The sequence below is a fragment of the Ceratotherium simum genome, chromosome 22, assembly GCF_057802395.1.
Source record: "Ceratotherium simum simum isolate JZ-2026a chromosome 22, ASM5780239v1, whole genome shotgun sequence".
NCBI classification, from domain to species: Eukaryota; Metazoa; Chordata; class Mammalia; order Perissodactyla; family Rhinocerotidae; genus Ceratotherium; species Ceratotherium simum.
Genome location: NC_141921.1, coordinates 7765883 through 7793497, shown reverse-complemented (window position 1 = coordinate 7793497; position 27615 = coordinate 7765883). Strand labels below are relative to the sequence as shown.

At 54.0% G+C, this 27615-nt stretch overlaps 1 protein-coding gene across 7 annotated transcripts in view; it reads right to left on the bottom strand.

Moving 5' to 3' along the window:
* TTC39A (tetratricopeptide repeat domain 39A) overlaps positions 1–26056 on the bottom strand; it is a 41810-nt gene extending 15754 nt beyond the window's left edge. The window contains exons 1-8 of one of the 7 annotated variants that reach the window (XR_015555747.1): positions 25899–26051; positions 17451–17555; positions 9168–9299; positions 8252–8328; positions 6886–6953; positions 5085–5149; positions 2964–3063; positions 1568–1633 (exon numbers count right to left, since the gene is read on the bottom strand). Coding sequence is in view for 6 of the 7 variants with exons in the window: in XM_087445965.1 (XP_087302091.1) it covers positions 1568–1633; positions 2964–3063; positions 5085–5149; positions 6886–6953; positions 8252–8328; positions 9168–9299; positions 17451–17555; positions 25899–26020 (735 nt within the window). In the remaining variant the exon portion in view is untranslated. Of the gene's footprint in view, positions 1–1567; positions 1634–2963; positions 3064–5084; positions 5150–6885; positions 6954–8251; positions 8329–9167; positions 9300–17450; positions 17556–25164; positions 25312–25898 lie in introns of those variants that run through there. The other 6 variants (XM_087445965.1, XM_087445961.1, XM_087445963.1 and 3 more) reach the window with 6 other exon arrangements.
* Positions 26057–27615: the final 1559 nt, after the last annotated feature.

Here is a 27615-nt window from a genome sequence, read left to right as displayed (position 1 = left end):
GGGGAAGAGGAAAGAGAGAGACAGAGAATCCTAACCACAGGCTCAGGGTATAGATGGGGCTGTGAGGACTGCAGTCTGGGAAGGCTTCCTGGAGGAGAATGCTCCAGAGGAGGCTGGGGAGGAGCAAGAGGCCAGACCTCACTTGTTTCCCTGCCTGCAGTCTCTGCCCCTCTGTCTGTCCTCCAGGGCCTTCTTGTTCTTCCTAACACACAAATCTGACCTGCCTCACCCCCGCCTCAAACCCTCCATCACTCTCCTGCCTTCAGGATAAAATCAAAGCCGGAGCTGGTGCTGGAAGTCTCTCCCACTCTGGCCTCGCCACCCCCTCTTCCTGGCCAGACAGGCCACGCTGTCCCACCTCTGGGCCTTTCTCGTGCTCTTCTCTCCTGTCATCATCCTGAAATCCTACTCACAACCACGGGCCTTCTTATGAAAATAAAACCGAAAGGGATCTTCAGAGCCTCCGGGCAGTGTTTCCCAGGAACAGGGCCGGGGCCATGAACCACAGATGGCAGCCAAGATTTTAGGGGCCCGCGGACAGGCACGAGGCAGGGTCCCAAGTGAGGGTCTTCCCTTCTCAGCTCTCTGTCTGTCCTTCCGACAGCATCTAGGAGAGAGCCTCGGTCCTGTGCAGGCGTGCGCCGTGAGCTCCCTCTCTCACAGAGAGAACGGCCTCGGCAGACCACACAGTCCAGCTGGGCGTTCGTGAGACTGCCTGGTCATGGTAGTCGTCATTGTTATGATTACGTTCTTATCATGCCAAATAACATGGGTTTTCTGTGTAGTAAAGTTTTCTTTAGGTAAGTTTAAGTAAAAAATATGAGCCACTTTTGGGAAAAATAATACACAAATAATAACATAGAGGTCAGTGGACATGGCAAAAATCAGGAAGGGCCAACAAAAATCCAAGTTTGAAAAACACTGACCTGATCTAAAAAAAGCCTCTTGTTTTACTGAAGAGAGGCCCAGAGGAGGGCGGGACTTGCTCAGAGTCACAGAGAGAAGGGGGTGAGGCTGGACTGACCCAGGGCTCCTGACTTCCAGGCCAATGCTCCTTCCACCACACTGGGCCTCCTCCACTAGGGAGCCCTCCCTGATCTGCTACCTGGTACTCAGGTTCCTGTCCTCAGTATAGCCTCTGGGCACTTGAGTCCTCCAGTTTCTACCCTCAAGGCCTGATGCAGAGTAGGGCTTCCCTTGGGCATCTCTCAGACCAGAAAATGGTGCGAGGGGAAGGGACTTGCTCAAGATCTTCCTAGGGGAGAAGGACCAGTTTCCTGACACCTGTTAGGCTCAGAGAACACGACCCCAGGCCACTGCATGGAGTTGCCCTTCACACCCACCCTTACCCTAGAGCCTCTTCACCCTGTGAGAGGACAGGCAGGGATCACCAGCCCTATTTGACAGGAGAGGAGACTGAGGCCCAGAGAGGTCTGGGCCTTGTCCAGGGCCACACACTGAGGGGGGTGGAGGCAGGACTGGCACTCAGGCCCCGCAGCCCCACCCTGTCAGCCAAGCACCAGTCCTGGGGCTGAGCAAGCTGGGGGCCCCAGAAGGCAGGTGGTACCTTGTTTCCTGAAAACCCCACGAACTCCAGCAGCCGCAGGATCCTGGTAGGAAGCATGGACAGCGTCTGCAGGAACAAAGGCAGGTGGGCACGTGTATGGGGGGCTGCCCCTCCCACTCCCCAAACCCCCGAGTCCTGGGGTAACTCGGGGCTGCAGGCCCTGCCTGCAGAATGTCCACGAGGCCCCAGCTTTCCTGGAAAGCCAGCGTCCCCAGATAGAGAGGCGCCACCATGTGACAATTAGGAGCAGACTGCATCCGAATCCTGACCTCACCACTGCCAGTAGGGTCACCTTGGGTAAGCTACATATCCTCTCTATGCCTCAGTTTCCTCATCTGTAAAATGGGAATAACAATAGCCCCTATCTCACAGGCGTACTGTGCAGATGGATCAGATTTCTGTACGTGAAGCATGTAACAGGCCTGCACATAACTGTTAGCTATTCAGTGTCAGTACACTGAATCCCAGGGGCTTTGGCACTGCATCTGATCCTCAGAACAGTCCCGCAAAGAAGGGATTACTGCCCCTTTTGACAGATGGAGAAACAGAGGCACAGATAAGTGACAAGATACGTCCAAGGCCCCGCAGCTCCTCAGAGGACAGTCCGGCTATAAGCTGCTAAGGCGTCCCACGCACCCTGCAGCTTGTACCTCTCAGCACCAGGCCAGGATCTCTGCTCCCACTCTACACGCAAGGAAACTGCAACCCAGAATGAGGCAGGGACCCCCGCCCCAGCGCCTGCTCTTTGGACACGCTTTGCCCAGAGGGGAGAGAGCCACTCCCCACACACACACTCTGGACAGGCCCCTGGCCACCCAGGGCCAGGAGTCTAATCATCCAGGAGCAGCTCCTCCTCCCAGAAGCAGGCACAGCTATTCCGAGCCTCCCTGCCTCGGCTCACACTGTTCCTTCTGCCTAGAATGCCCTTCCCTGCCTATGGATCTTCCAAGATCCAGCTCAAATACCACCCCCTCCAGGAAACCTTCCCCACCTCTCCCAGGCAGGGTCTTGGCTCTCTGCTCGCTGTGGGTCAGCCACTGTTTCCAGGCCTGTCTCCTTCCCTGCCCGCAAGTCAATCTTTAACCGCCGGCTCTCCAGGGCAGAAAGGCCCTGACTTATTGTGTTTGTCAATTTCTGATGCTATAAACACTGCCACCATGGTGGATTTCAAGCTTTCAACTTGACTTGGAAAAGACTGCATAGAAGAGACTCTGGAGCCAGAGCCAGCACCCACCCCCACCCCAGCTGTGAGCCCCCCAGGCTGGCAACACGTCTGCTTCACCGCTGGGTCCCAGGGTGGCACAGGGCCCAGAACAGCAGCCCAGCAGACCACGTGTAGGGCTGGGCCGTGCAGGGGCCCAGACACGGTGGGCACGGGGAGGGGCACCCCACTCACCAGGTTGAAAGCCCCCACACCGAGCTTCACTCCTCCTTCAAAGTGCCTGTGGTTCTCTCCCTTGCAGTACTGTGAGGACTGCACGAGGCTGTCCAGCTCCCTGTGGGGGGATGCAAAGGCTGTTTCAGGCACATACTGGGGGCCTAAGGTTGCCCCCCACTCCCAGCTGATCTCAGAACTCGCTGCTGGTAGATTTATAACAGTTCTGGCAATCCAGAGAGCTGATATTCGAGGAATTCCTAACCCCATCTCCCATGGTAATAACACATTCCTTGCCCCTGAATTTCAGCCATCTTGGCCCTAGTGCACTTGCCTTGTCCAATGTCTGGGATTTGCTTGTGCTCTCCATTCTGTCTAGAACACTCCTCGGCACTACTAACATTTTAGGCCGGATAATTCTTTGTTCGGGTGGGGATGCTGTCCTGCCCATCGTCGGATGTTTAGCAGCATCCCTGGCCTCCACCCAGGCAGTGCCAGGAGCAACCTCCCCGCAGCTGTGACAACCAGATGTCTCCAGACATTGCCAGATGTCTTGTGGGGGCAAAATGCCTCTAGTTGAGAACCACTGGGCTAACTCCAACACCCCTCCTCCTTCAGGAAGTCTTCCTGGAGTCTCTTGGTTGGAATCCAACCCTCTTTCTCCTGGTCACCAACTGTGCAGAGCCCATATTCCAGCCCTCCTGGGGCAGGACAGAGGCTCTAAAGACATGCCTGCCTCCTTCCCGGACCATGAGCATCCTGAGGGCTTTCGATCAGCAAACTGAGGCCTCTCTGCGCCAGGCCCTGGAGGACAGCAGGGTGCAAAGCCACCAAGCTGCTGCCCTCACAACCCTCCTACTCTAGTGGACGGACCCCAATAAGTCACTGTGAGGGTGAGGAGGGCCTCAAAGGAGAAGAACCCTGGGGCCTGACCTAGTCTGGGGTTCAGGGAAGGCTTCCCTGAGGAGCCGACATTTGAGCTGAAACCAGAGGGATGAGGAGGGGTTAGCCTGGCACTGAAAGAATGCTCCTGGCAGACAGAACAGCATGTCCAAAGGCCCTGAGGTAGGAACGAGCTTGACATGTTTGAAGAACTGAGGGAAGGCCCAAATGTCTGAGGTAGAGAGGGGTGGGAGATGTGGCCAGGAAGGCAGGGGGAGCTCCCAGGAATGTCTCAGCAACGACCAGGGACTTTATTCTAAGAGCAAGAGGAGCGTCAGGAGTTGGCAGGGGGTGACCTGACAAGGTTTGTACTCTGGAAACGTTACTCTGGCGGCTGGTGGAGAGACTGGAGGGGCCAGAACACTTGCCTGGTTCCCTCCCACAACTCCAGCACAGAGCCACCAGGTAACGCAGTGCCCATGTATACTGCACAGTGTGGAATACCCCCGCAGTACCCTGAAATCAAGCTCGCAATATCTCTACAGGGAAATGGTCACATTAAATGGGGAAAATAAAGATGATAAATAGTCTCAAGTCAATTCAGGTCAACTTTTAATGGAAAATGAGTTTTAATGCCAAACTTGAGGGGAAAATGGGCTTTCAGAGCTTTTTTGATTTTGGAACTGTGGATAAGGATTGCAGCACCACGCTGGGTAAAAGTGCTCTGGACTGAGTCTTCATTCTTTCATCCATAAACATGGCCTATGTCCGGCCCAGTGCTGAGAAATCACCTGGCCCTTGGGGAGCTCCCAGCTTGGGGGGGGGGGGGGCGTGTGTGTGGACACCACCCCTGCGTACCGGAGAGCTCGAGGAAGGCTTCATGGGGAAAGTGGCATTTGGACAGGGCCTTCACAGACGTGTAGGAGTTCTGTGGCTGTTCTCAAAATTACTGTCCCTGGGTCTTTCCCACCGCCCCCACCACACCGAGCTGTTCGTGCAGATTCTGTGTCTCAGTTTCCCCTGCCTCAGGATCAGGCACAGACTAAGCACTCAGGGGAAACAAATGAACAGATACACCCAGAAAACCAGGGGAATAATATTCCAGAAAACTGAGGTCCTGAGGGTGCAGAAATCTGAGGTCACGCGGCATTTCAGGCTTCCTGCCTCTGGCCAGCGCTCTCTACCTCCCACAAAGCAGCCTGAGGGGCGAAGGGTACTGGATGCTGTGGCCCCAGGCACCCCCAGGCCAGCCCCACTCACTTGTAGGTCTGGTAGCTGTTGCGAACTTTGATGCCGCCCTTGATGAAGCTCACCATGTTCTCGTCCTGCAGGAGGGAGAGACGCTGAGAGCAGGGCCTGGGTGGGTAGCCACAGGCTTGAGAGGGATCACACAAGGCTCTGGCCCTGCCTGCCCTCTATCAGGGGCCCTGGGGGGATGGGGGTCAGAAGTCAGCCAAACCAGGCCCTCTACCCCTAGGACTTGAGATGAGGGTCTTGCTTGCCAAACAAGACCTCCAAAATGCCCACGGCTCGACCATCATCCCCCTTTACAGTCTCGCATGTACACAGACTACACTCTGGGAGAAAGCGCCGGAGGAGAGCTCCCGGTGATTAGCAGTGCCTCCTCCTGGTGGGGGAAGGGTGGGAAAGGAAGAGGGATGCTCATTTTGGGACTGTTTGGGTTTTTTACAAGTAGGTATTTATCACATTTGTAATTTAAAGCACCAATATCCTCAGCCCGCCCGGTAGTTCCACTCCTGGGTGTACCCCCAAGAGAAAGGGATGAACACGGGTTGCAGAGTCACCTTCAGGAATGTTCACGGCACCACCGTTCATGGTAGCCAAGCATGAGAAACAGCCCAAATGCCCTTCAGCAAGAGAACGATGGACAAACTGGTATATTCATAGAAGGGCATACTACATAGCCACAAGGCTGGGGGAAGGAACCAAGTCCACACAGCCTGAGGCCTTAACAAGCTCAAAGCCAACTAAAACATAACAATATGCTGTGCAGACATGAATAGGAAGCCGAGAAACCTATTGTTTAAAAATAAGCTGGACAATGATACCCTAAGCTCTGGGTGGCGCTTCCCCCTGGAAGGGGGGCAGGGGCCAGGTGGGAGGAGCCGGGGTGAGGAGACTGCCTGGCGGTGTCTGTTCTCTGGGTGCAGTTTGTGGGCGGTTGTTCATTTATGATGTGTAATAATAGAATCAACAAACAAAATAAAAGGCCATTCACAATGCAATTTTTACAGTGATCCTAATGAAGAATTAGGATTAATCTAATTCTAATCACCTGAGATCCAAAAAGTAGCTAACAAAAATAAACAGCACCCCAAGAATAAAATTTATATGTGCCTCTTCACCCCAATACACAAATTTACATGATTATACGTCATAATTATAACTCAGGCTTTTTGGTAAAATCATGAGGTAATGGTTTTCATAATTATTGCTGTGTGGTGAGGAGCACGGGCTCCGAGTTGGCCAGACCTGGGTTCAAATCCCAGCTCTGCCTTTTGCTAAGCATGTGACCCTGGGAAAATGGCTCCTCTCTTCTAAACTCTGCCTTTGCAGGCCTGTGAGGTGAAGATTAAATTAAACGCATGTAAAAACCAACATGCCATGTGTGTAAGGTAGATAAAGACTACACACCTGTCAGGTATGCACAAAGCCTGGTCCATCATAGGTGCTACAAGTCAACTTTTTGAGTGAATCAAGTTTGATTCACTTACACTTGTTCGTTGAATGAATCAAGTGTAAAGCAGGCTTTGTGACAATGCCTGTCACCCCATGTGACCCGTAGCGGGAAGACAGCAGTCCCGAGGTGGAAGTGCATCCTGGTAGTGGACAGGAACTCGTGTGCTCAGTGTGGACGAGGTAAAGCCCCTCCCCTCTGCCACGGAGACTGGCCAGGGCCGGGAGTGTTAGGGTGACTGAGCCCCAGTCCTCGCCTGAACCACAAGGGGGCTGAGTGTGGCTGCTACAGACCCTTCTGGCTTGGACATGGTGATGGATCTTCTAAATCCCCAGGCTGCCTGTGCAGGTAGAGGGCTCCTACCTGCAGGAAGGTCAGGGCGGCTCTCTGCAGCAGGCATTCCGCGTAGCACACCTCCGCGTGGATTTCCTCTGCGGGGAGAAGACCAAAGCCCTGTGGCCTCCTGGGACTCCTGGCAGGAGGCCCAGGCCAAGTCCTCCAACCCCCACCTCCCACAGGCAAAGGGAGCCTGAGTCAGCAATGCCCTCCCCAGCCCCCAGCTCTGGGTCTGTCACTGCACTCACCACTGTCCTGAATTCGCTTACGATTCCCCCAGTCTTCCACCTGGTTCCCCACCCCACCACCCAGAATGTCAGCACACGGCCCTGGGCCTCGCTCTCTTGTTCTCCGAGCATCCCTGTATGTGCCGTGCAACAACCCCCTAGGGTGCTGGGCAAGGAGAAGGCGCTGGGCTGAACGGATGAACAAAGATGCTGATCCAGGGAAGCCCACTGGCTGTGGGAGGCACGGAAGGAGAGCTAACACAGCCTGGGGAGTCAGGGAAGACTTCCAGAAGAAAGGGCATTTGAGTTGGGCCCTTGAATTGAGAAAGGACTGGAAGGATGAGGCAGAAAGAGCTTTCTAGGCAGAGGCCCAGGAGAGCCAAACAACTCAGATGTTGAGGACAGCTGAGCCATGGAAGGTTGAAATGGGGATGAGGTGGAGAGAGATTTAGGGGGCAGGGAAAGATGAGGAGAGGCAGAGGTCTGTTTGCAAAGGGCCTCGAACACTGATGGAGGACGGCAGGCTTGGTCCCGTGGGCAGCAGGGAGCCATGGCAGGTATGGCGGAGGGAGGGGCACCATCAGATGCACTGTTTCGTGCTGGAACCCTCAAGGGCTCTCGAGGTGGGAAGGCCATCCGCCCTGTACTGAAGAGCCCCACACTTGGCTGCTGCTGCCTCCAGGACTGCCACACGTGGCCACAGCACAAAGACGCCACGTGGGCTCTGGCAGCCCAGACCACCTCTTCCACTGCTTTCAGCTCTCACCCCAGGCTGTCAGCCTCTAAAACCACGTTCCCCTCTGGGGCACAGGAGATCACCACGATAATTAAACCAGTGACGGTAGTTTAACCACGCACAATTCTAAGCCCACCCTGGCCTGAGGAGCAAAGTGCACTGACCATGTGACAGCATTTTCTTTCCCCGACTTCCAGGTCCTCGGCAGGTCATGCTGTCAGGTCAGTGAGTCTCACCTGCTCCCCCTCACCTGAGAGCCACTCCTCAAAAGGCCCCAGGTCTGACCCATCTGTGTCCCAGCATCTAGGCCAGGGCCCAGCACCCCCTGGGCAACGACTGGGAGGATAACTGTCCCTTCCCGCCCCTCCCTGGGCCTGGAACCAGGCTGCCTGGGGTCAGTGGGCTGGAGAGGATGTCCCGAGTGCCATACCTTCTGTGAACTGCTCCATAGTGGGGCGGTGCACCAGGTTGCTGAAGGAATCTGTTACAGAGGACTTCCTCCGGTGCCTGAAAAAGAAAAGGGGCCTCAAGTCATTCAGTGAGGGTGAGCGAGGCTCAGACAGCATCTCCCGCCCCTCCCAAAGGACTCCACACGCACTGAACTGCAACTCCCCAAATCCAGGCTTTCTCACACCCCCGCCCCTCCTCCCTCTACCCTGGCCAGTTCCTAGTTACCCTTCAGGACCCAGCTCCGGCATCACCTCCTCCAGGAAGCTTTCCTGTTCCTCCAGCTGGACCCCTAGGGCCCCTTGAGCTCCCGTGAATCATGCCGGGATGCCACTGTGTGCGCCTTTCTCCCCGCCCAAGCACAGGGCATCAGAGGGGCCGGGGTCGGGTGATTCCCGGGGTGGCCAGTGCCCAGCACAGGGCCTGGCCTAGGGCAGGCATGAGAGTGTGCCCAGTGAACGATGACCACCTGTGCACGAACACAGGGTCTATTCATTCATTCGTTCAAGCAGTTAATGTGCACTGAACACCAATTATGCACCAGATCCTGCGACCAGTGTCTTCATTCAGTCCCACAACCTCCCTATCATCACACCCATTTTACAGATGAGGAAAGTTGAGTCCAGAGAGGGACTTGCCCAAGGTCAAAGAGTTAGTACGTGACAGAGCCAGAATTTGTCTCCTTCCAGTCAGGCCTGGCCCCTGGAAGCTGCTCAGTGACTGGCTCAGACAAGCCTCCTGAGGCAGTGCTGACAGGAACCGCTCTTAGCACCTGGGGACACGTCCTCTTAGCCAAAAGGAGAAGCACTAATAGTGGCATTTTAGGCACTGGGATAGGCCTAGGTGACAGAAAGATGGGCCTCACAACCCCTCATCCCTGCCCACCCCACAGCCCCGACCTCTGACACAGCGACTGCGCCTCCTTCATCATGTTGCCAGCAAGCAGGATGTCCTGAGGGTCAAAGGTCATCATGGCCTGCATCTCCAGGATGGTCGCGTACGTCAGTGAGTGGTACATGCTCTCCTTGGTTCTGCCAGAGAGAAGGGACACGAGAGTGCCAACTCCTAGGACTCCAGAGGTAGCTGACCCTGTGTTGATCACTCACCATCCCCCCCGCATCCTGCATGGGAGGAACAGAGGTCCAGAGAGGGGAAGGGACTAGCCCAAGGTCTGACCCTTCCAATGCTGCTCAAAAGACCTCGGATCCCAGCTCCTCCTCTTCCTGCTGAGTGGCCCTAAGTGACTTTCCAAATCTGAGCTTCAGTTTCTCATCTGTTCCACAGGCATGGCAGCAGCAAGGCTGGCCAGGACTCAGAAAGGGCTTAGCAATGTGTTGGCCTGAGGCCAGACTCCCCTGTGCCCAGGGCCTGCCTCTCGCCTTCTGCCCCACCTCCCACAGGCTGAGCCCAAGTCCCATCTGTGGGACCTCCTCTATCCTCAAGCCCCACCCCTGGACTTACCCCATCCTTCGTCCCTGGACCTCACTGGCCTCGCCACCTCCTGCCTCTTCCATCCCATCATCTGATCACGCTGCTCTGCTTAAGCCCTCTGGTGGCTTCCACATCCTATGAGATGATGCTCGAGCCTGAGGCTCCACGATACAGGCCCTGCCCACCTCTGCAGCCCAGCCCTCTTGGCACTTCTACTTCTGCCCCATGATCTGGTCACATTCAAGATTGTACCTCTGGCCACACTGGACCACACACGCTCTCCTCAAGAAAATCCCACACTTTCCGTTCTCTAGGCCTTTGCCCATGCTGTTCCCTCAGCTTGAAATGCCCTTCCCCTACCCCCACATCTCCTGACTCATCTGCCAAGGCCCTCAAATGCCTCAAAGGCCACTGGGAGTCCAGGGCTCCCTCCTCAGGGAGGATGTGTCTATAACTGAGGCACGAATCACACTGAATTTTTATCAGCAGAGGCTTGCTCTCTCCCCAGACCATGGGCACCTCAAGGACAGAGCTGGTGTGGATTCATCTCTGTCCTCAGCACCAGTGTGACAGGACTGGGCCAGCCGGCCTCAGGAAGCCTTCCCTCCGGCCTCCCTGCTCCTCCACAGCCCCAGGCCTCCCGACTGAAGGGTGTGTTGGCAGAGGGGGAACATTTAGTCTAACACATGGAAACAGCAGGGGGCAAGGAGAAATAGGAACGATGCCAGTCCCTCTCTGTACTTGGGGAAGTCACAACGAGTCTGGGCCTTGATTTATGCTTCTGCAAAATGGGGACAATAAAGCTGGCCTGCCCCAGTCTGCGTGGGACTGGCTGGGATTCCCAGTGCCTGGCACACAGTAGGCACTGGAGCGGTTGCCAGCCCCTTCCCCACACCCCTCGTTAATTATTTACAAAACTCCTCAGTGCCAGGCTGACGCTGGGAACTTCAGGGGAGAGAGTTTATGAGTAAGGTTTATAGACTGTTCTATTGTAAAATCACATGACTTTACCTATTTTCTTGCCTTTTTCATTCATAAAACACCTCTGTAAATTCAGTTACTTTTTTACTTCTGGGTGACCCTCAGGTGATATTAACCTTGGGAGTCAAAGGTTTCTGAAGGAAACCAAAGGCTGATCCACCCCTCACCAGCCCTGGTAGCTGTCAGGACACTCCCAGGTCTTTGTTAGAACTGTTAATCTGAGGGCAGTGGCTCGTGGAAAGGCGGCCATGGCCCACAGTGGGGACAGAACTCAGGCTCAGAGTCCCTCAGAACAGGCTGGAATCGTGGCTTCACCAGTTACCAGCTCTGTGATCCGGTGAGTCTCGTACCCTCTCTGAGCCTCAAGTTTCTCCTCTGTAAAATGGATACAATAACCCTTCCCTCTCAGGATTTTGTGTGGCTTAAATAGGATGCCCAGGCCAGGGCCACATCGCAGATGCTCAATAAATGTGAGTCCCTCCGTGTCCTGCCAGGGTCGAGTCATTGCCCCGGATAAAAACTTTCTACCGGAGGAGGGGTTTCCCTGGCAGCACAGGACCCAGCCCGGAGATAATGCCCTCCCCGCAGGGTTCTCCAGCTCTCAAGCCCCTGCCTCTCTCTTCCTCTCCCTGCCCAGGCGGCAGGCCAGGACTCAGCCCCACCCATCCAGCCCCACTGCTGAGCCCTCACTGGTGCTGGGCCCAGAAGGAGCGACAGCCCCGCCTGGGCAGCTGGCAGGCAAAGTGGAATTTCTAGTTTGAGGCCCAAGGCCCTGACACGGCCTCTGCAGCTGGGAACCCTGGCCCCTCCCCAGCCCCCCACTTGGAAGCCCAACTATGGGCTGGATGGGAATCTGGGACAGAGGTATGACAACCCCCCAGACCTCAGACACCCCAAGTTTAGTTTGCACTCCACAAAGTTCTTGTTTGCACATATAGCATCCAGACCCCTGGGAGCAACAGTCCCCTTACCTCTGAGCTAGACTGAGCTCTGGGACATGACGCCCACTGGGGTCCCACCTTCTGGGCCCAGACCAGCTGTCAAGATGGGGAGGGCACTGGAAGAGCCATCAGAAGAGCAGGGTGTTGGAACCAGCGACTCCATGGCCACCTGGAGGTCAGCTGAGCCCAGTGGCCCCCAGTCTTTCTCTCCTCTGCCAGTAGCCAAGGCTCAGGCCCTTGTCAGCTCCTTGTCAGCCATCCTTATCCCCACCATCCAGGCCTCCTGACTCTGACCCAACCCCCCTGGCTCCTTCATGGCCCCGCCTCACCGCCCCAGTCCCAGCCTAAGCCCTCAGTTCCCAAGGACTTCTTTGGGTGAGGCTGCTCCAGGCTGGAAGGCAGAGGCAGCCACCCCGCCTCCAAGCGGCTTTCCTTCACCCTTATATGCCCCCACCCCACTTCCTGGTTCTCTCAGGATCCCACCTCACTGCCCTCCTCTTCAGCCCAAGAATCTTCTGGGGGACCCACATCCACAGTCCACCTTCCATCACCCTGCCCTCTCCCTTCTGGGACCTGCCTCAGCTCTCTCCACTCCAGCCAGGCCACACGTCTCTGTTCCTCAAATATACTAGACTCTCATTCCCTGCCAGGCTTTTGCACAGGCTGTTCCTCTGCCTGGAAATGCCCTCTCCATCAGGTTGACTCTCATCCAGCCTATCGCAGCTTAAATGTCACTTCTTCCAGGAAGCCATCCAGGGCTGGCTTCAAGGGTGTGTGATCTGTGCAGTTACACAGGGCTCCATGCCTAAAAAGGCCCCGTGCTTGGTTTAATGCTCTGCTGTTGCTGTCTTGAAATCCTTAACAATTTTTGAACAAAGGACCTCACACTTTCATGTTGCAATGCACCCAGGAAAATTATGTAGCTGGTCCTAAAGCCTTCCTGACCAGCCCCTCCCTATATGAATTGGGGTCCCTGTATAACTCTCAGCACCACCCCTTATTGCTTCTTTCACTGTTTCCCTGCAGAAGGAACCCTGAGAACAGCCTCCGTCTCACTCAGTCCTGCAGCCCCAGCACCCAGTACCCTGCGAGGCACACGAGGGCACTCAGGAGGTATCACCAAATGAACCAGCGACAGGTGCCCAACCACCCCATCCCACACATCACACTTTGACCTCCTCATCGTCTCACAGAGTGGCTCTGCTTCTGGAGTCTTAAGTGATACCACCCCCCTCCCAACCACAACCTCCCCACCTCCCCGCTCTCTCCTTTATCACTCCCACTGCCCCATCACCCCACCTCCAGCCTGTCCTCTCTTCCTGCCCACCCAACTTAGCTTCCTCATACCAGCCACTCTCTTGTCAAAATACTCACTGCTGAGCCTTCCAATCTCCTGCTGCGCCCCATTAGGAAGCCCGGCCCAGGAGCCAGCCGCTGTCCACTTTCTCCGTGTTGCCACCGAGCAACGCTGGAGGAAGCCACCAGCCAAACGGACAGGCACACCCTGAGCAGGGGCACCAACCTTGGCCAGGCCACACACGCTACTCAGAAACTTCTCCCCTGGGGCCGGCCCCGTGGCTTAGCGGTTAAGTGCGCGCGCTCCGCTACTGGGGGCCCAGGTTCGGATCCCGGGCGCGCACCGACGCACCCTTGTCTGGCCATGCTGAGACCGCTTCCCACATACAGCAACTAGAAGGATGTGCAACTATGACGTACAACTATCTACTGGGGCTTTGGGGGGGAAAAAAAAAAAGAAACTTCTCCCCAGTCCCTGTCACCCCCCGCACCAGCCTGGCCCCTCACTCTCGGCAGGGGACTTTGCCTCTTCCCTCGCTGGACGCACCCAGAACTTCCTGCCCACCCCCCCCCAACACACACCTGTTCTACCTCCTTCACTCCGGGTGGTGGAGGAGGCAAGGGTGACGCCTCCCATCCAAGGCAAAGGCCTCCACTTGCTTGAGATCCAAGACGGCCCAGGAGGCAGAGCGTGGGTGGTGGAACCGTATGGGCCCGGATTTGAATCCTGCCTCTGCCACTTATCAACCGCGACCATTTATTTATCAAGGAAAACGAATGGAGTAGCTACCATGTGCCAGAGACAGTGCTCAGGGACAGACACGGCGCAAAGTAAAATAAACTAGAAGCTACTCAAAGAAGGGACGAACGGAAGGCAAATGCTGAGGGTGCGGGGAGGAGAGCTTGATGAGCCCTGTTACTCCCCATGGGCAAAGCACGGATAACAATTAAATGAGACATTGTGTGTACAATGAGGAGCAGGGAATGAAACTGGACCCCAACATCTTTGAAGCTTATAGGGTTACAAATGGGCAGGGGAGGCCATTTTTTAGCAAGAATTATTTCCTCTAGACCAGCGGTTCTTAACAGAGATGGGGGGCTGGCCCGGTGGCGCAAGCAGTTAAGTGCGCGCACTCCGCTGTGGCGGCCCAGGGTTCACGGGTTTGGATCCTGGGCACGCACCGATGCACCGCTTGGCAAGCCATGCTGTGGCGGCGTCCCATATAACGTGGAGGAAGATGGGCACAGACGTTAGCCCAGGGCCAGTCTTCCTCAGCAAAAAGAGGAGGATTGGCAGATGTTAGCTCAGGGCCGATCTTCCTCACAAAAAAAAAAAAAAAACAGAGATGGGGAGGTATTTTTATACCACCACCACCCCCCACACACACACGTTTGGCAATTTCTGGAAACATTTCTTCGTTGTCACAAGGCAGGGTGGGGAGTGTGCTAATGAAATCTACTGTTTGGGGAGAAAGCTCTTAAACTCAAAAAGAAAGGAAAGGTCTGTGTCTGGAACAGGGCAGGGGTTAAGATAAAGAGAAGCTACACTGCCTTAAGTGTGAGATAAACGGTGGCCTCATGGGAAGACCGCTTTCTCTGTGGTGCCTCCTTCAGGGCAAGCATTTCTTCTCAGGGGCCTGAGTTGCAGGACTCCTGGGAGAATGTCCCTATGAGGTGAAGGAGGGTGAGGCAGCCCCTCAACCAGGAGGGGTCTGTGCGGGGAGGCAGGGAGACTGGCAGGAGGGGTAGTGAGGCAGGCAGCCACTTAGGGACAGGTGATGACCAGGAGAGAAGTGGAGCCAGGTACCCTTCCAAAAACACTGGGAGGGGCACCTGGCTGTTCGGTGAGAGAGCAGGATGGGGCTTGGCCTGCCTCAGACGTGGCCACACTCTTGCTGCAGACCCGGCCCTGCCCCACCTCAAGCCCAGATCCCCTCAGAGGGTGGGGATGAGGTGTGGGGACTGCCACTGGAAGGACTGTTATAAGACTCATGATCATCACACCCCCGGAACCCTGACCCCCTCCAGAAGCTGGGCCACTGACCCCAGACAGGAGAATGACGGGTCAGTCAAGTCTAGAGAAATTGAACAGGCCAGACTTGGGGACTTGGGGAAAGCAGTCCCCCTGCCTCAGCATCTGCTTTCCCTGGGGGCTTGGGGGAACCCAGCAGGCCAACCTAGAGCTGAAAAGAGGGGATGAGGCAAGTAGGCAGCAGACATGATCAGACCCCTGGCCCCTCACCCCTACTCCAAACCCTGAATTCAGACAGCCAGGGCTTCTCTGCCCAGGCTGAGGAGCAGAGGATTCTTGTCTGGAGAAGCTGACATCTGGGGCAATAACATCCAAAAGCCAATCCCACCAATTATAAGGCTGCTTGGCCCAGACTTTCCAGTAGGCCTTTAAGCAAACTTGCTCTTAAATATGATCACACAGACAGCCAGGGACCATCTGGCATTTGAGAAAAACCCCCATGAGAAGAAGATTCCCCCATTAAACAGAAAAAGGGAACCTGGAGAGAGCCAAGATTATGCAGAAAAAGAATAAAACATTTTTAAAAGAGATAATATTCTGTGATAATAATACTTATTAGAGTACTTAACATGCCAGGCCCTGTCCTACGGATTCTCATATTCCAGATACAGATATAAAGAACAAAGTGCACTCATAAACCAGGAATGAGATGTTTTAGGGAAAAAAAGAACATTCAGAGAACAATACAGAGTACTAGGAAATTAATCATACGATTACACAAAAAAAGAAAAGTCAATAGAAGGATTTAATGATAAAGTTAAGAAAAGCTCCCAAAAATCAGAGGGAAAAAAAAAGAAATGCAAAAAGTGTAGGGAGAGATAAAAGCTTAGAAGAGGAATGATCCAGGAAGTCCAATATCTGACTTAAAAAAAGCCCAGGAAAGGGAAACAGAACATGGAGGGATCATATGAGAGAATTTCCTAGAACTGAAAGACAGAGTCTCAAAAAAATAAAAAAGACCTACATTCCAGGAAGCACATCACTGTGAAATTTCAGAATTGCAGGAATAAAAGAGAAGATCCTAAACATTTCTGGAGAGGGAATAAAGATCACATGCAAAGTTAGAAGAATTCAGGTTCTCACAGCTACAGTAGATGCTAGAAAACAGGAGTGTAATGCCTTCAAAATTCTGAGAGGGAAGATTATATCCATGCAACTCTTTCTTAGGAAATTTCTAGAGGACAAGCTCCGGTTAAATAAGGGAGGATACAAGAGAGAAAAAGCCGGATCAAGGAAACAGGAAAGAAGCACAGCAAGTTCCAGGAGACAGCTGGGAGCTGGCCAGTAGACAGGTCTGTCCTGCAGGGGACGGGTTTCCAGGAAAGGGAGGGACTGAGCACTTACCTGATATGTCTGAGCATTTAGGGAAAAACTCACAATAGGAGGATCGGATGGAGTGGTTATAGAACATTCAGGATAAATGTATAGCAAATTAGGCAAATGAAAAACAAGACAATTATTAACTCCAGAAAGGGAATGTGATCTTACAATGTACAACTTGTCTCTGCAATGAACACTATTACTGTTACAATAATGTAAATATTGATCATTGATTTAGCCAAATATTGTGATAGAATGATAAGAGGAAGATGAGGGAAGGGAGGTGGGGCAGGGGTACAAGAAAGCTAAACTCTTATCTACCAATAGATGATGTTTAAAAGTAAAAAACACTGGCGGGCCGGCCCAGTGGTGTAAGCGGTTAAGTGCGCGTGCTCCGCTGCGGCGGCCCAGGGTTCGCCGGTTCAGATCCCGGGTGTGCACCAACATACTGCTTGGTAAGCCATGCTGTGGCGGCGTCCCATATAAAGTGGAGAAAGATGGGCACAGATGTTAGCCCAGGGCCAGTCTTCCTCAGCAAAGAAAAAAAAAAAGAGGAGGATTGGCAGATGTTAGCTCAGGGCCCATCTTCCTCACAAAAAATACATAAATAAATAAATAAAAGTAAAAAAGCGTGAATTTTGTACTATGTGAATTATATATCTCAATTTAATTTCAGTCTCTAAAAAATTGAAAAAAGTGATAAGCAAAGAAAGAGCAGTAACAGCATACTATTTAGAAATAAGGCAGTAAACACTAGAAGAAATGGTTAACCATCGTGAGCACCCTAAACGGCTTGAGTAAAGGCAAGTCAAGTCTTGAGCAGGTTGCGGAAAAATACAGAAAAGGGGCTGTGTTAGAGCTGACGGGGAGAAACCCCGAGTGGACTCAGTGGCAACAAGAAATCAAAGTGGAAGAGGCCGAGAGAACCTAAGGGGAAGGAAGTCACAGTGACCTTGGGGAGGGCCTGGCTGCTCATGGCTGTGGAATGGGAGCCTGAGCCATTTTTATGAGATTCTCAGGGGTCACAGTGACCCAGAAGGCCAAAGGCATTCAGTTACACGGGGTTGCTCTCAGATAAGACCGCTGGTTCACTCTGACACCGCCCACCCCTACACTCACACGTGGACTCATGCACGCGTGTGCACACATGCCCCCACCCCCAACCTGGGCTGAAGCCTCACCTGGGCTTGAGGTAGCTGAGTGCTTCTGAGAACTGGTTGGTGAGGAAGAGGTCCAGGGCGGTCATGCACTGGTCCAGGGCCTCATGGAGGCTGCTCACAGGAGTCCTGATGGGAGAGATACAGGGTGTGACTCGGGAGCCCTCAACCCCCATCTTGGCCACAAGAGAGCCTCACAGAGCCCACTCGACCTTCCTGGTGGGCCTTGGACGCCTGTCACGAGCTCCTCCAGGCTGCCCACTCCATACCGGGACACAGGGACAATGTGAACCCACCTCTAACGTTCCCGAAGGTAGGAGGAGAGCACAGTGGGGATGTCATCTGAGATTTGGTGGAGGGGGCTGGGGAGGGGCCAAGGACAGGGGGGCAAAGAAGCCTGAGGAATAAATTATCTTACCCCCTACAAGGGTAAAGGGAGCCTTTGTGGCCCCTCTGACCCATTGGGCTTTCTGCCCCCCTAGGTGGGGCACAGCCCACCCACTAGGTCCCACTTCAACTCTTTTCTTCCTCTTTCTTCCCACCTTCTCCTGCCCTCCTCAGGCCTGCACTCTAGAACCCCAGAGACACTGTCACAATGGGCTATGGTGGCAGCAGACCTATAAGAGCTTCCCAGGGCCTTTTGTGCTCAAGGGTCACCTTCCCAACAGCACCTCCAGTACACCCCCCCCTTCCAGTCCTTACACTTACAACTCTTATCACTCTCTGACATGTGTTTTTTTACTTATTTTTGTATTTATTGTCTGTCTCCCTCCACTAAAATGGAAGCTTCCTGAGAGCAGGAATCTTTGTGTAGTTCACTGTTGTATCCCCAGTATCTAGCATCTGCTACAAAGTGGGCTTTTGATAAATATGTTAAGTGACTAAGTGAATGAATGAGTGAATGAATGAAGAGTGTAAAGCTAGGAGACCAAATCCCTGACCTTTCTGGGCCTCAGCTTCCCAATCAGAAAAACGAGAGATGAAAGTAGGAGATCCCAAAAGTCCTAGCTGATGGTCTTGAGAATGTCTCTTCTCAAGAGGTCTCTTTTGAGTGAGAGCAGGTTCCAAAAAAGGGCCTCAAGGATCTCAGTGAAAGGAGACCTTTTTCCCCAAGTTAGTTAAGAGCAAGTTCCTTCTCCGCCAGGTGAACGCCTACACGTACCTTAAGGCCCAGCTCTAACGTCTCCTCCTCTGATGCATCAGCAGATCTTCCCAGGCAAACTGAAATGTGTCCTGTTCAAACCTGAACTCCTGTTCGTTCTCCCAAATCTGGTCTTCCCCAATCTTTGCCACCTTAATAAATGACACCCCTTTACCCAGTTTCTCAAGCCAGAAATCTGATAGCCATCCTTGACACATCTCACTCCCTGGCCTCCCTTGCCTACTCCATCACTAAGCCCTATCAGTTCTACCTCCTGAATATCTCTAAATCCACCACCTTCCACGCTCAGTGCCCTCCGGTGCAGCCCACTACCATTTGTACCCAGGTCTGATGGAAGACCTCCTCATTCTCACCCCCCTCATCCCTGCTCTCTCTCCGTTAGACCAAGTTACCCTGTGTTTCATGTCTTTTAACTCTCCTTTGCCATCTCTTTCACACTCCCTGTTAGATTCTGAGTAACTTCTTTAGATCTTTCACTTCACTAATTCTCTTTAGGGTGTCTGATCTGCTACTTATCCTGTTTACTGATTTTTTTTTGGTGAGGAAGACCAGCCCTGAGCTAACATCTGTTGCCAGTCCTCCTCTCTTTGCTGAGGAAGATTGGCTCCAGGCTAACATCTGTGCCCATCTTCCTCTACTTTTTATATGTGGGATGCCTGCCACAGCCTGGCTTCATAAGCAGTGCGTAGGTCCACACCTGGGATCCAACCCTGCAAACCCCGGGCCGCCAAAGCAGTGTGTGCAAACTTAACCACTACGCCACCGGGCCAGCCCCTCTACCGAGTTTTTAATTTCAGTGATTATATTTTCATTTCCAGAAATTGCACTTGGTTCTTTTTCAAATCTGCTTGGTCATTTTGGGCAGTACTTTGTTCCCTGCTTATTGTTTCAAGTCCATCTTTGATTTCTTTACACATTTTTTTTTTTTTAAGATTTTATTTATTTATTTTTTCCCCCCAAAGCCCCAGTAGATAGTTGCGTGTCATAGCTGCACATCCTTCTAGTTGCTGTATGTGGGACGCGGCCTCAGCATGGCCGGAGAAGCAGCGCGTCGGTGCGCGCCCGGGATCCGAACCCGGGTCGCCAGCAGGGGAGCGCGCGCACTCAACCACCAAGCCACGGGGCCGGCCCTCTTTACACATTTTAAACACAATTATTTATATTCTATATCTCATAATTCTAGCACCTTACACTCTCAGAGAAACTAATTCTGCTCTTTCTTCTTTCCAGCGTCTATTGCTCACAATGACTTGTTTCTCTCTGTGTTTTGTAATCTTACCATGAGCTCCTATTTGACTGATCCCAAAGGGATCTTAGGATGAGGATCTATTCCTCCAGAGAGGATTTGCATTTACTTCAGCCAGGTTCCCTGGGGCACTACCACCTTGAGACACTTAAGTTCCTTTTTTAGTTTAGTATTTCCAGGACCACAAAGGGAGTATGTATTCAAACACAAAATCTGTGGTGAGGGCCGATCAATATGTATAATTTTCTAGGGAGCCTTTTTTCCCCCCACCACCACTGTCATCTGTCTTTGCAGGCGGGTAGATATTTTTTTCTGGTCAGTGCCCCTTCTTGCTGAGGGTGTGGTCCTTGAAGGTCCTAGATTCATGTGGTGGTGGTAGGAGGGCTCAGTTCCAGCTCTTCACGCTGTCACTGGGTAGGCCCAACACCTTCTTTCTCATCCCTTGAGTGGCTGTTAAAACTCAAGGTTCTGGGTTTCTGGAATCTGTAAATACTCCCAGGTTCCTGTGGCTTCCTCTTGTTTTCCACCCTGATTTCAGCTCCCTCCTTATTCTTGGCTTGAGAGGAGTTCTGTTACCTCTGTGGGAGCTCAGGAATGTATTTTAAAGGATGTTTGCTGTAAACCATCCAGCCTCTGGGTAGTTTTTATAAGGGAGGATGTTGGAAGCATTATTCCCTCTAATCCGTCTGTCTCATTATAGCTAAAGTTAAAAACCCAAATCTGACCATGTCGCTTCAGGACCTGAAATCCTTCACTGCCTTCCTATTACTCTTAGCATAAAGACCAAGCTCCTTTCCATGGCCAAAAAAGGCCCGAACGCAAGCAGCCTCTGTCCCTCTCTTCATGAGGCGGGGACAGTGTTTTCCTTCGTGCCCAGGGCTTCACCTAGTAACTGCTGCTCAGTCCACTCATCTCTGTTGGATGAATCAATGAAGAGGCAGTGAGTACCTACTGCCCCAGACATATAACTGCATTCTCTCCTTGAGCCCTCACAAAGCCCTGTGAGGAGGGCTTATCACCCTGAATGCAGATGTGGAGACTGAGGCACAGAGGAGGGGTGACTTTGCCAAGATCACACGCCCAAACACGGGTTCTAACCTGTTTCTGACTGAGCCAGTGCCCACCAGCTCAGCCCCAGAGAGTCAAGTCCATTGTCCTGGATTGTGTCCGTCTCTAAACAATTCCAGAGTCAAGAGCCTGCCTCTCATTTCTGCACACACCCCACCACCATCTGCACCCCCCAAGGAAGAGGTTTTGCCCTCTTGGTCTACCTGGAGAGACAGACGGACAGACAGCCAAGAGCCTTATTCCCTCCCCTGGCAGCCCCAGTACCTCTTCTGCTTAACTGTAGTGAGGGGGTCTGAGGTGACCTCTCCAGACAGGGAGCTGCTTCAGGCTGGCCCTGGGGCTGATTTCTTGCCTCCTTCCCTTTCACAAACACCCACTAATCTCTGGCTCTGGGCCAGGCCTGGGGCTGAGCTCTAGGGACACAGAGCTGACCCAGACCTGGGCCTGCCCTTAAGGAACTCATGGTCTAGAGAAGTGACAGATACAGGCAGAGGCAGTGACAGCCAGAGCCATCAGGGCTGCGATCACGGAAATGACTGGGTGTGAGGAGGTCCAGAAGTGGGGGTGGGGCACTCAAGGAAGCTTTCTAGAAAAGATGGCACTGATTTGAGGACAAGACGGAGAAAAAAGTCAAAGAAGGGGAAAGAGTGCGAGCAAAGTGCTGAAGGCATGATACCATAGTGAGGAGGAGGCACAAGGCAGGGCAGGAAGACAGAGGCTCTGGAAGGCCCGCTAAGTGGAAAGGTGAGGCAGGGGCATCCTGGCCAGCTGGGGAGCTCCAGAAGGCAGGAGACACTGGCCCTACTTGACTTAATAACAGCATTTACAACTACCCCATCACCACCATAAGAATATCGCTTCAAGTTATCTAAATTGATGACTGCATTATGTCACTCAGTCCTCCCACCAGCCCTGGGAGGCAGACGCTCTTATCTGCATTTGACAGATAAGGAAGTGAAGACAGTGAAGACAGGAATCTAGTCTCCCCCTCCTAGGAGCCTGAGAGAAGACAGAAATGCCTTCTGCAAAAGCAACCTCACCAAACCTTTCTCCTCCCCTGGCTGTGACTGACGTCCCTACTTCTCTGCCAGCTGCCCCCGTGTCTTCAAGGTGTCTCTGCTCCAAGCTACCTTGCCAGGCCATGGCCAATATAAGCCTGAGCTCCCGAGGGGTGATGGTGGCCTCTCCACTGTGCCTTGAGGAAACTGAGGCGTGGGGAGCACTGAGCTGGATGGAACGTGGAGCAGGGCTGGTGACCAACGCCAGGAGCTTTGGCATAGTCGGGGAGGGGGGCTTGAGGCCCAAGTGAGAAGGGAGCTGGAGGGTGGGAGGGGGTGTCAGGCAGCGTGGAGCCACCCCACTCTCCTCTTCCTTCCCACCTCCCCGCTGTAGTCTGCCTGGAAGCTGCTACCTTAGCGCCTGATGGGCAGAGCTGGGTGGAGCTGGGGGACTCTCAGTGTCCTTCCTACCTTGACCGCAGTCAGGGTGAGGTGGCTGTGGGGCAGCGGAGGCAGGGCAAGGAAGTCACTTGGGGAGCAGACCGGAGTCAGAGCTGGCTTTTCCTCCCTGCTCCACCATTCGGGGGAAACTTTGGCTCAGAGGGTGAGGCAACCTGTCCATGGGGGCCTGTCACTTCCAAAGAGACCTTTGTAAATTGCAAATATGATTGTGACTCTGCTTCCAAAGAGTCCCCATTAGCTGCACATAAAGTGAGTATCACGTGGCCCGGAGTGGTGCGGCGCGGCCTTGGAGAGTTTTGAAAGCAGACAACCCTGGACTCAAGCTGCAGCTCAGCAATTACTTGCTGGAGAAACTTGGGAAGGTTCTTTAACCTTTATGAGCTTCAGTTTCCTCATCAGTGGAATGGGAACGACAGTACCTACCTCCCAGGGTTGTTGTGAAGAATAACCGAGACAATGTAAAGCACAATAAGAAGTACTCAGGAAATGGTAGCAATTGTTATTTTTTCCTAAGATGATGTATTTCATCAATTCTTTTCTCAAGTAGCACCACTTTCATAATGAAACTAAGTAACTTTAAAAGATTGAGGGCACCTATCCAATGACCCAACGATTCCACTCCTACAGGGCAACCTAGAAGAACACCCATGTATGTGCAAAGGACAATCATACGAGAATATTCACTATTCAAATAGCAAGACACTGTGAACCACCTCAGGGTCCATCAAGAAGGCTGGCTAAATGAACAGATAAGGGTCTCCGCATCGGGTGGCATATCATACATCAGGGGAAGTGGGCACTGAAGCTAGGAGGATCAAGAAGGCTAAACCTTGGGAACCTGAAGCTGAGTGAGAAAAACCAAGCTGCAGAATGATTCACGCTGTATGACTCCACTTATATAAATTTTAAAGAACTACATATTTTTTAGACTTATACACAATCAGCAAAGGAATACAAACAGAGAAATGATAAAACCCAAACTTCAAGAAGGTGATTATCTCTGGAGAAGGAAGGGGGAGAGGCGTCTACAGGGGCTTCAAAGATCTCTGCCACCTAGTTCTTAAAAAGAGGAGTAGGAAATAAATGGAGCACAATGTTAATATCTGAAAAAGTGGGGTGGCAAGGGCATGGGGTTCATTTTATTATTTGCTATATTCTTCTGAAGGTTTAAAATATTTCATAATTGTTAAAGTGGTGGAGATGTAAAGCTGGTGTGTTCACCACTGACTCTCAGACATGGGGCCCAGAGCAGGCCTCGGAGTGTTGAGTGACTGGATGAGTGTCTATGGTGAAGGTGGAACTGCTTTGCCCTGCTCTGCTCAGACCCCACCAGGCTGGTTCTGACCAGGGGCAGGAGCAGATGGACCTGAGTGGCCTCAAAGAAGAGTGGGACCTGGGGAGTACGCAGCGGGGCAGGAAAGGTTCAGTATGAGGAAGACCTCCCCACCCCCACCCCACCGCCAGCGCTACCAGAGCGAGCTCCAGGGGCCACAGGAGCCTGGAGTTGTAGAGGGGACTCAGGCAGGGATGTGAGCGCGCAAGGAAGAGGGATGAATGTGGGAGTTCAGGATTCTTTGACAGGTGTCCTGTTCCATGCCTGCCTTCTCTCCTGGAAACCACTCTTCTGGGCCCAATGGGGTGGTGCTCAGTCAGGGCTAGGCAAGAGGGACCTCACCAGGCCCCAGATTTACAAATCCAGCCCAGAGCAGGAAGGGAGCAGCCAGCTCAGCCTCTGTATTGTTCCAGGAGGGACCAGAAGTCTGGAGAGGATAAAGGATTTGGCCAAAGTCATACAACAAAAATGGTCAAGAGAAGACTCACCAGGCAGCCCTTCCCCAGGCCAGGGTGTCCCCCAGCCACCCCACTTCCAAGCCCTCAGCCTGGGGCGCACACAGGCCCTGTGGAGGCCTCCAGCTGACAGCTGGCACCAGCCTCGTCACCTCCCTGTTCGTGTATTTGCCCTGAGGCCCTTGGCAAATATTGTCCCTGGCGGTGAGGCTCCAGATACGGCAGGCACCCCTCCCAGCTCACCTGGGCCGGATCTCCACCCAGCAACCTCCCAGCAGTGGGGGTTCCCAGCAGCCACCCCCTACCCACTGGGGCCCAGGAAAGGAAAGAGATGCCCAGGTCTCCCACCAACTGGCAGCTGTCACTGCTACAGAGGCAGTGTCGGGGTCCTACAGGGTTCCTCAGTGAGGTGGAGGTGGGGGTGGGGGCAGGCAGGAGAGCCATGTTGAAAGTGACAACACCCACTTGCACTACTCCGGTTCCTGCTGCGCCCAATGGGCCGGCCGGTTCATATCTTAGCCTTTTAACTCCTCCAAATATCCCTGAAGATGAGGCAGTGTGGCCTGCGGGTGGGGGCTCTGGCATCTGGGTTCAACTCCCAAGCCCACCTCTCACCTCTCGGGGGACCGAAGACAAGTCACCTAAGAGCTATGCCTCAGTGTCCTCATCTGTAAGGGAGGGGCTCAGTGAGCCCACCCACAGGTGTAACCGCCACGAGAGGAGGAAGGCGGCTCTGAACGTGGCTGTTACTACAGTGAGAAAGTTGGGACCCAGAGGGGAGGGGCCGCCCCGGGCGCCCAGCGCCTCCACTCCGCTCGCGCCTCTCGGCCGCCCCCTCCTCCGCTCCCCGGCGCGGCCCGGAGGCCGGCGGGCGGGGGCGCGGGGCCGCCGGGGGCAGCGGCTGGAGCCGCAGTGCGGCCGCGGGCGGGGGCGCGGGAGGCCCGGCCGGCGCCCGCCCCACGCCCCGGGCCCAGCGCCGCCCGCGTCCCCGGGGCCGCCCTGCCGAGCACTTACCCCGCGGGCGGAGCGCCCGGGGCGCCGGCCGTGGTCATCGGGGAGGGCGGGCGGGCCGCGCGCCCCGCCGGACGCCAGCCGTGGCCCAGGTGCTGCCGCCGGAACCCCGAGCCGAGTGCGGTGCGGACGCGGCGGCCGGGGAGGGGCGCGCCGGGGGCGGGGAAGGCGGCGGGGCCGGGCGGGCCTCGGTCTGCCCACCCGCGCAGTGGGGCCGCGCCGCCGCCCGGGGCTTCGGGCCCAGCGGGGCGGAGTGCGCCCCCATCCCCGCCTCCGCCAGGCGAGAGCAGGGGCGCCCGAGGTTTGCCGGCCCAGGCCTGAGCATCCTCTGCGCGCAGCCCCCGGGATCCGGAGCTCGCGCCTGCCGCGCACGGCCCCGCCTCTTTGGGGCCAGAAAGTTCTCCTAGACCTGAGGTCTCCCTCCCTGTCACTGTCCCCTCCCCCACAGCCCCGCCTCGCAGGGCCCCCGCCCCGACCCTCCATCACCCCACCGCATTGGTGGGGGGCGTTCATGCAGAGAGGGACGCTGCCTCCAGAGTCGGGCTTGGATTTTAATCCCACCCACTTGCCCACTGCCATACTGTGTGTGCAGGAGGCCAGAGGGCGGGAAATAACGCGGTTTAGCACTCATGCTAGCCAGCAGTTCACACTCGCCTTCTCAAATAATCCCCATAACTGCCATTTTACAGACAGGGAAACAAGCACAGAGTTCATGTGACTTCGTCACGGCCACTCACCTAATAAATGTCAAATTGCGGTTGGAACCCAGCCCTCCTGACTCCACAGTGCACACTCTTGCCTCTTGCCCCCTTGGTCCCCTCTCCCCTGAATCCACAGTGCCTATATGGGGGTCACCCATGACACTCCTCAGATATCCACTGTGAGCCCAACCTTGAGGTACACGTCTAGGGTCAGGGGTGGAAGCCAACCTGGTCTTCTGGCAAGAGCCACCGGCCCATGAGGAGTTAACCAGCCACCACCTCCAGGCCCCAGATGCTCTTAACAGTGACTCATCAGAGCACGTGGCAGCCATTAGAGCTGTCCCTTCACAAAGGCAGGGGACAGAGGGAGGAGGGACTCCAGCGCCCCTGGATCAGCCCTGAGCACCAGGATGTCAGAAGAGGAGAGAGGAGGAGCCTGCAGAAGCAGCCATAGTGGGAAGAGGGCTCTGCTTAGGTCCAGGAAGAGCCAGGCAGATTGGGCCTGGTGGCAGAGGGGTGAGGTTTAGGGGATTACTGTTTAAATCTAAACAGGCTGCCTGGAAAGGTTGTGAGTTCTTAATCTTACCCATATGTGGGCAGAGGCCAGATGCTCACTTTCAAGGATCATCTCACCTCTGGGATTCTCACACATAGGCATAGGAAAGATAATCAACTATAAGGAGCAGGCTATCATGACTTCCACCATCAGCTATAAGATTCCAGATAAGGGAGAGTGCCACCTAGGCTGGAGGAGTGGGGGCGCTTCGTGGAGAAGGTGGGCACAGAGTTGAGCCTTGAAGTTTATTATTTATACACAATGAAGTCGTGGAAAGGGTGTACCAGATGGGAGAACAGCATGGATGAAGGCACGGGGGTGGGCAAAAGCACACTGCTGACAGCTGGAGTTTGTGACGCTGGCGAGAAGGCCAGCAATGTGTGTAAAGAGGAGCCTGGGTGATGAGGCTGGGGGGCCCTCACACACGCCATGCACATTCAGATCTCTAGGCATTTGCACATGCTGTTCCCACCCTCTGGAACACACCCTTCTCCCTTGTCACTTTATTATTCATTCATTTAACCAGGTCAGTCCAGAAGCTTACAATTGGAAGTCTTCTTTTAAAAAAAAAAGAATACAATTTTACCAATATAAAATTGCCAGGGTCCTCCCAGAGCCTTGGGAGGGACCAGGTGAGTGAGGAGTTCTGAAGCTAAATCTTTACTGTATTCGACCAATATTTATTAAGAACCTGCCATATGCCAAAGCTTCTACTCACCCTACAGGTGTCAGTTCAGACGCTGCCTCTTCCAGGAAGCTCTCCCACGCTGGATGGGTCAGGGGATTCCTGGGCACACACTGCCCTAACCCCTTCTGACCTCCCCACATCACCCTGGGCTGACACCATCTGCGTAGGGTGATGGGGGAGTGAGGTTTGTATGTGACTGGCTCTGCCATCAGACTGGGAGCTTCTGGAGGTCAGACCTGGTCAGACGTCTCTGTGTCAGACACTAACACTGGGCCCAGCACTTGACAATTTCCTCTGAGGTAATGATTGTAATAATGACTGACGTTCATCAAAGGCTTATTACGTGCCACACATGTTAAGTGTATAACACGGATTATCTCCTTTACTGCTCCCTTTTCACCACCTCTCTGAGCCTCAGTTTCCTGCTCAGTAAAATGGAAATACTGCCCGCTTCAAAGGGTTGCAGGGAGGATGAAGAAGTCATGCCTGTAAAGTGCCCAGAACAGTGC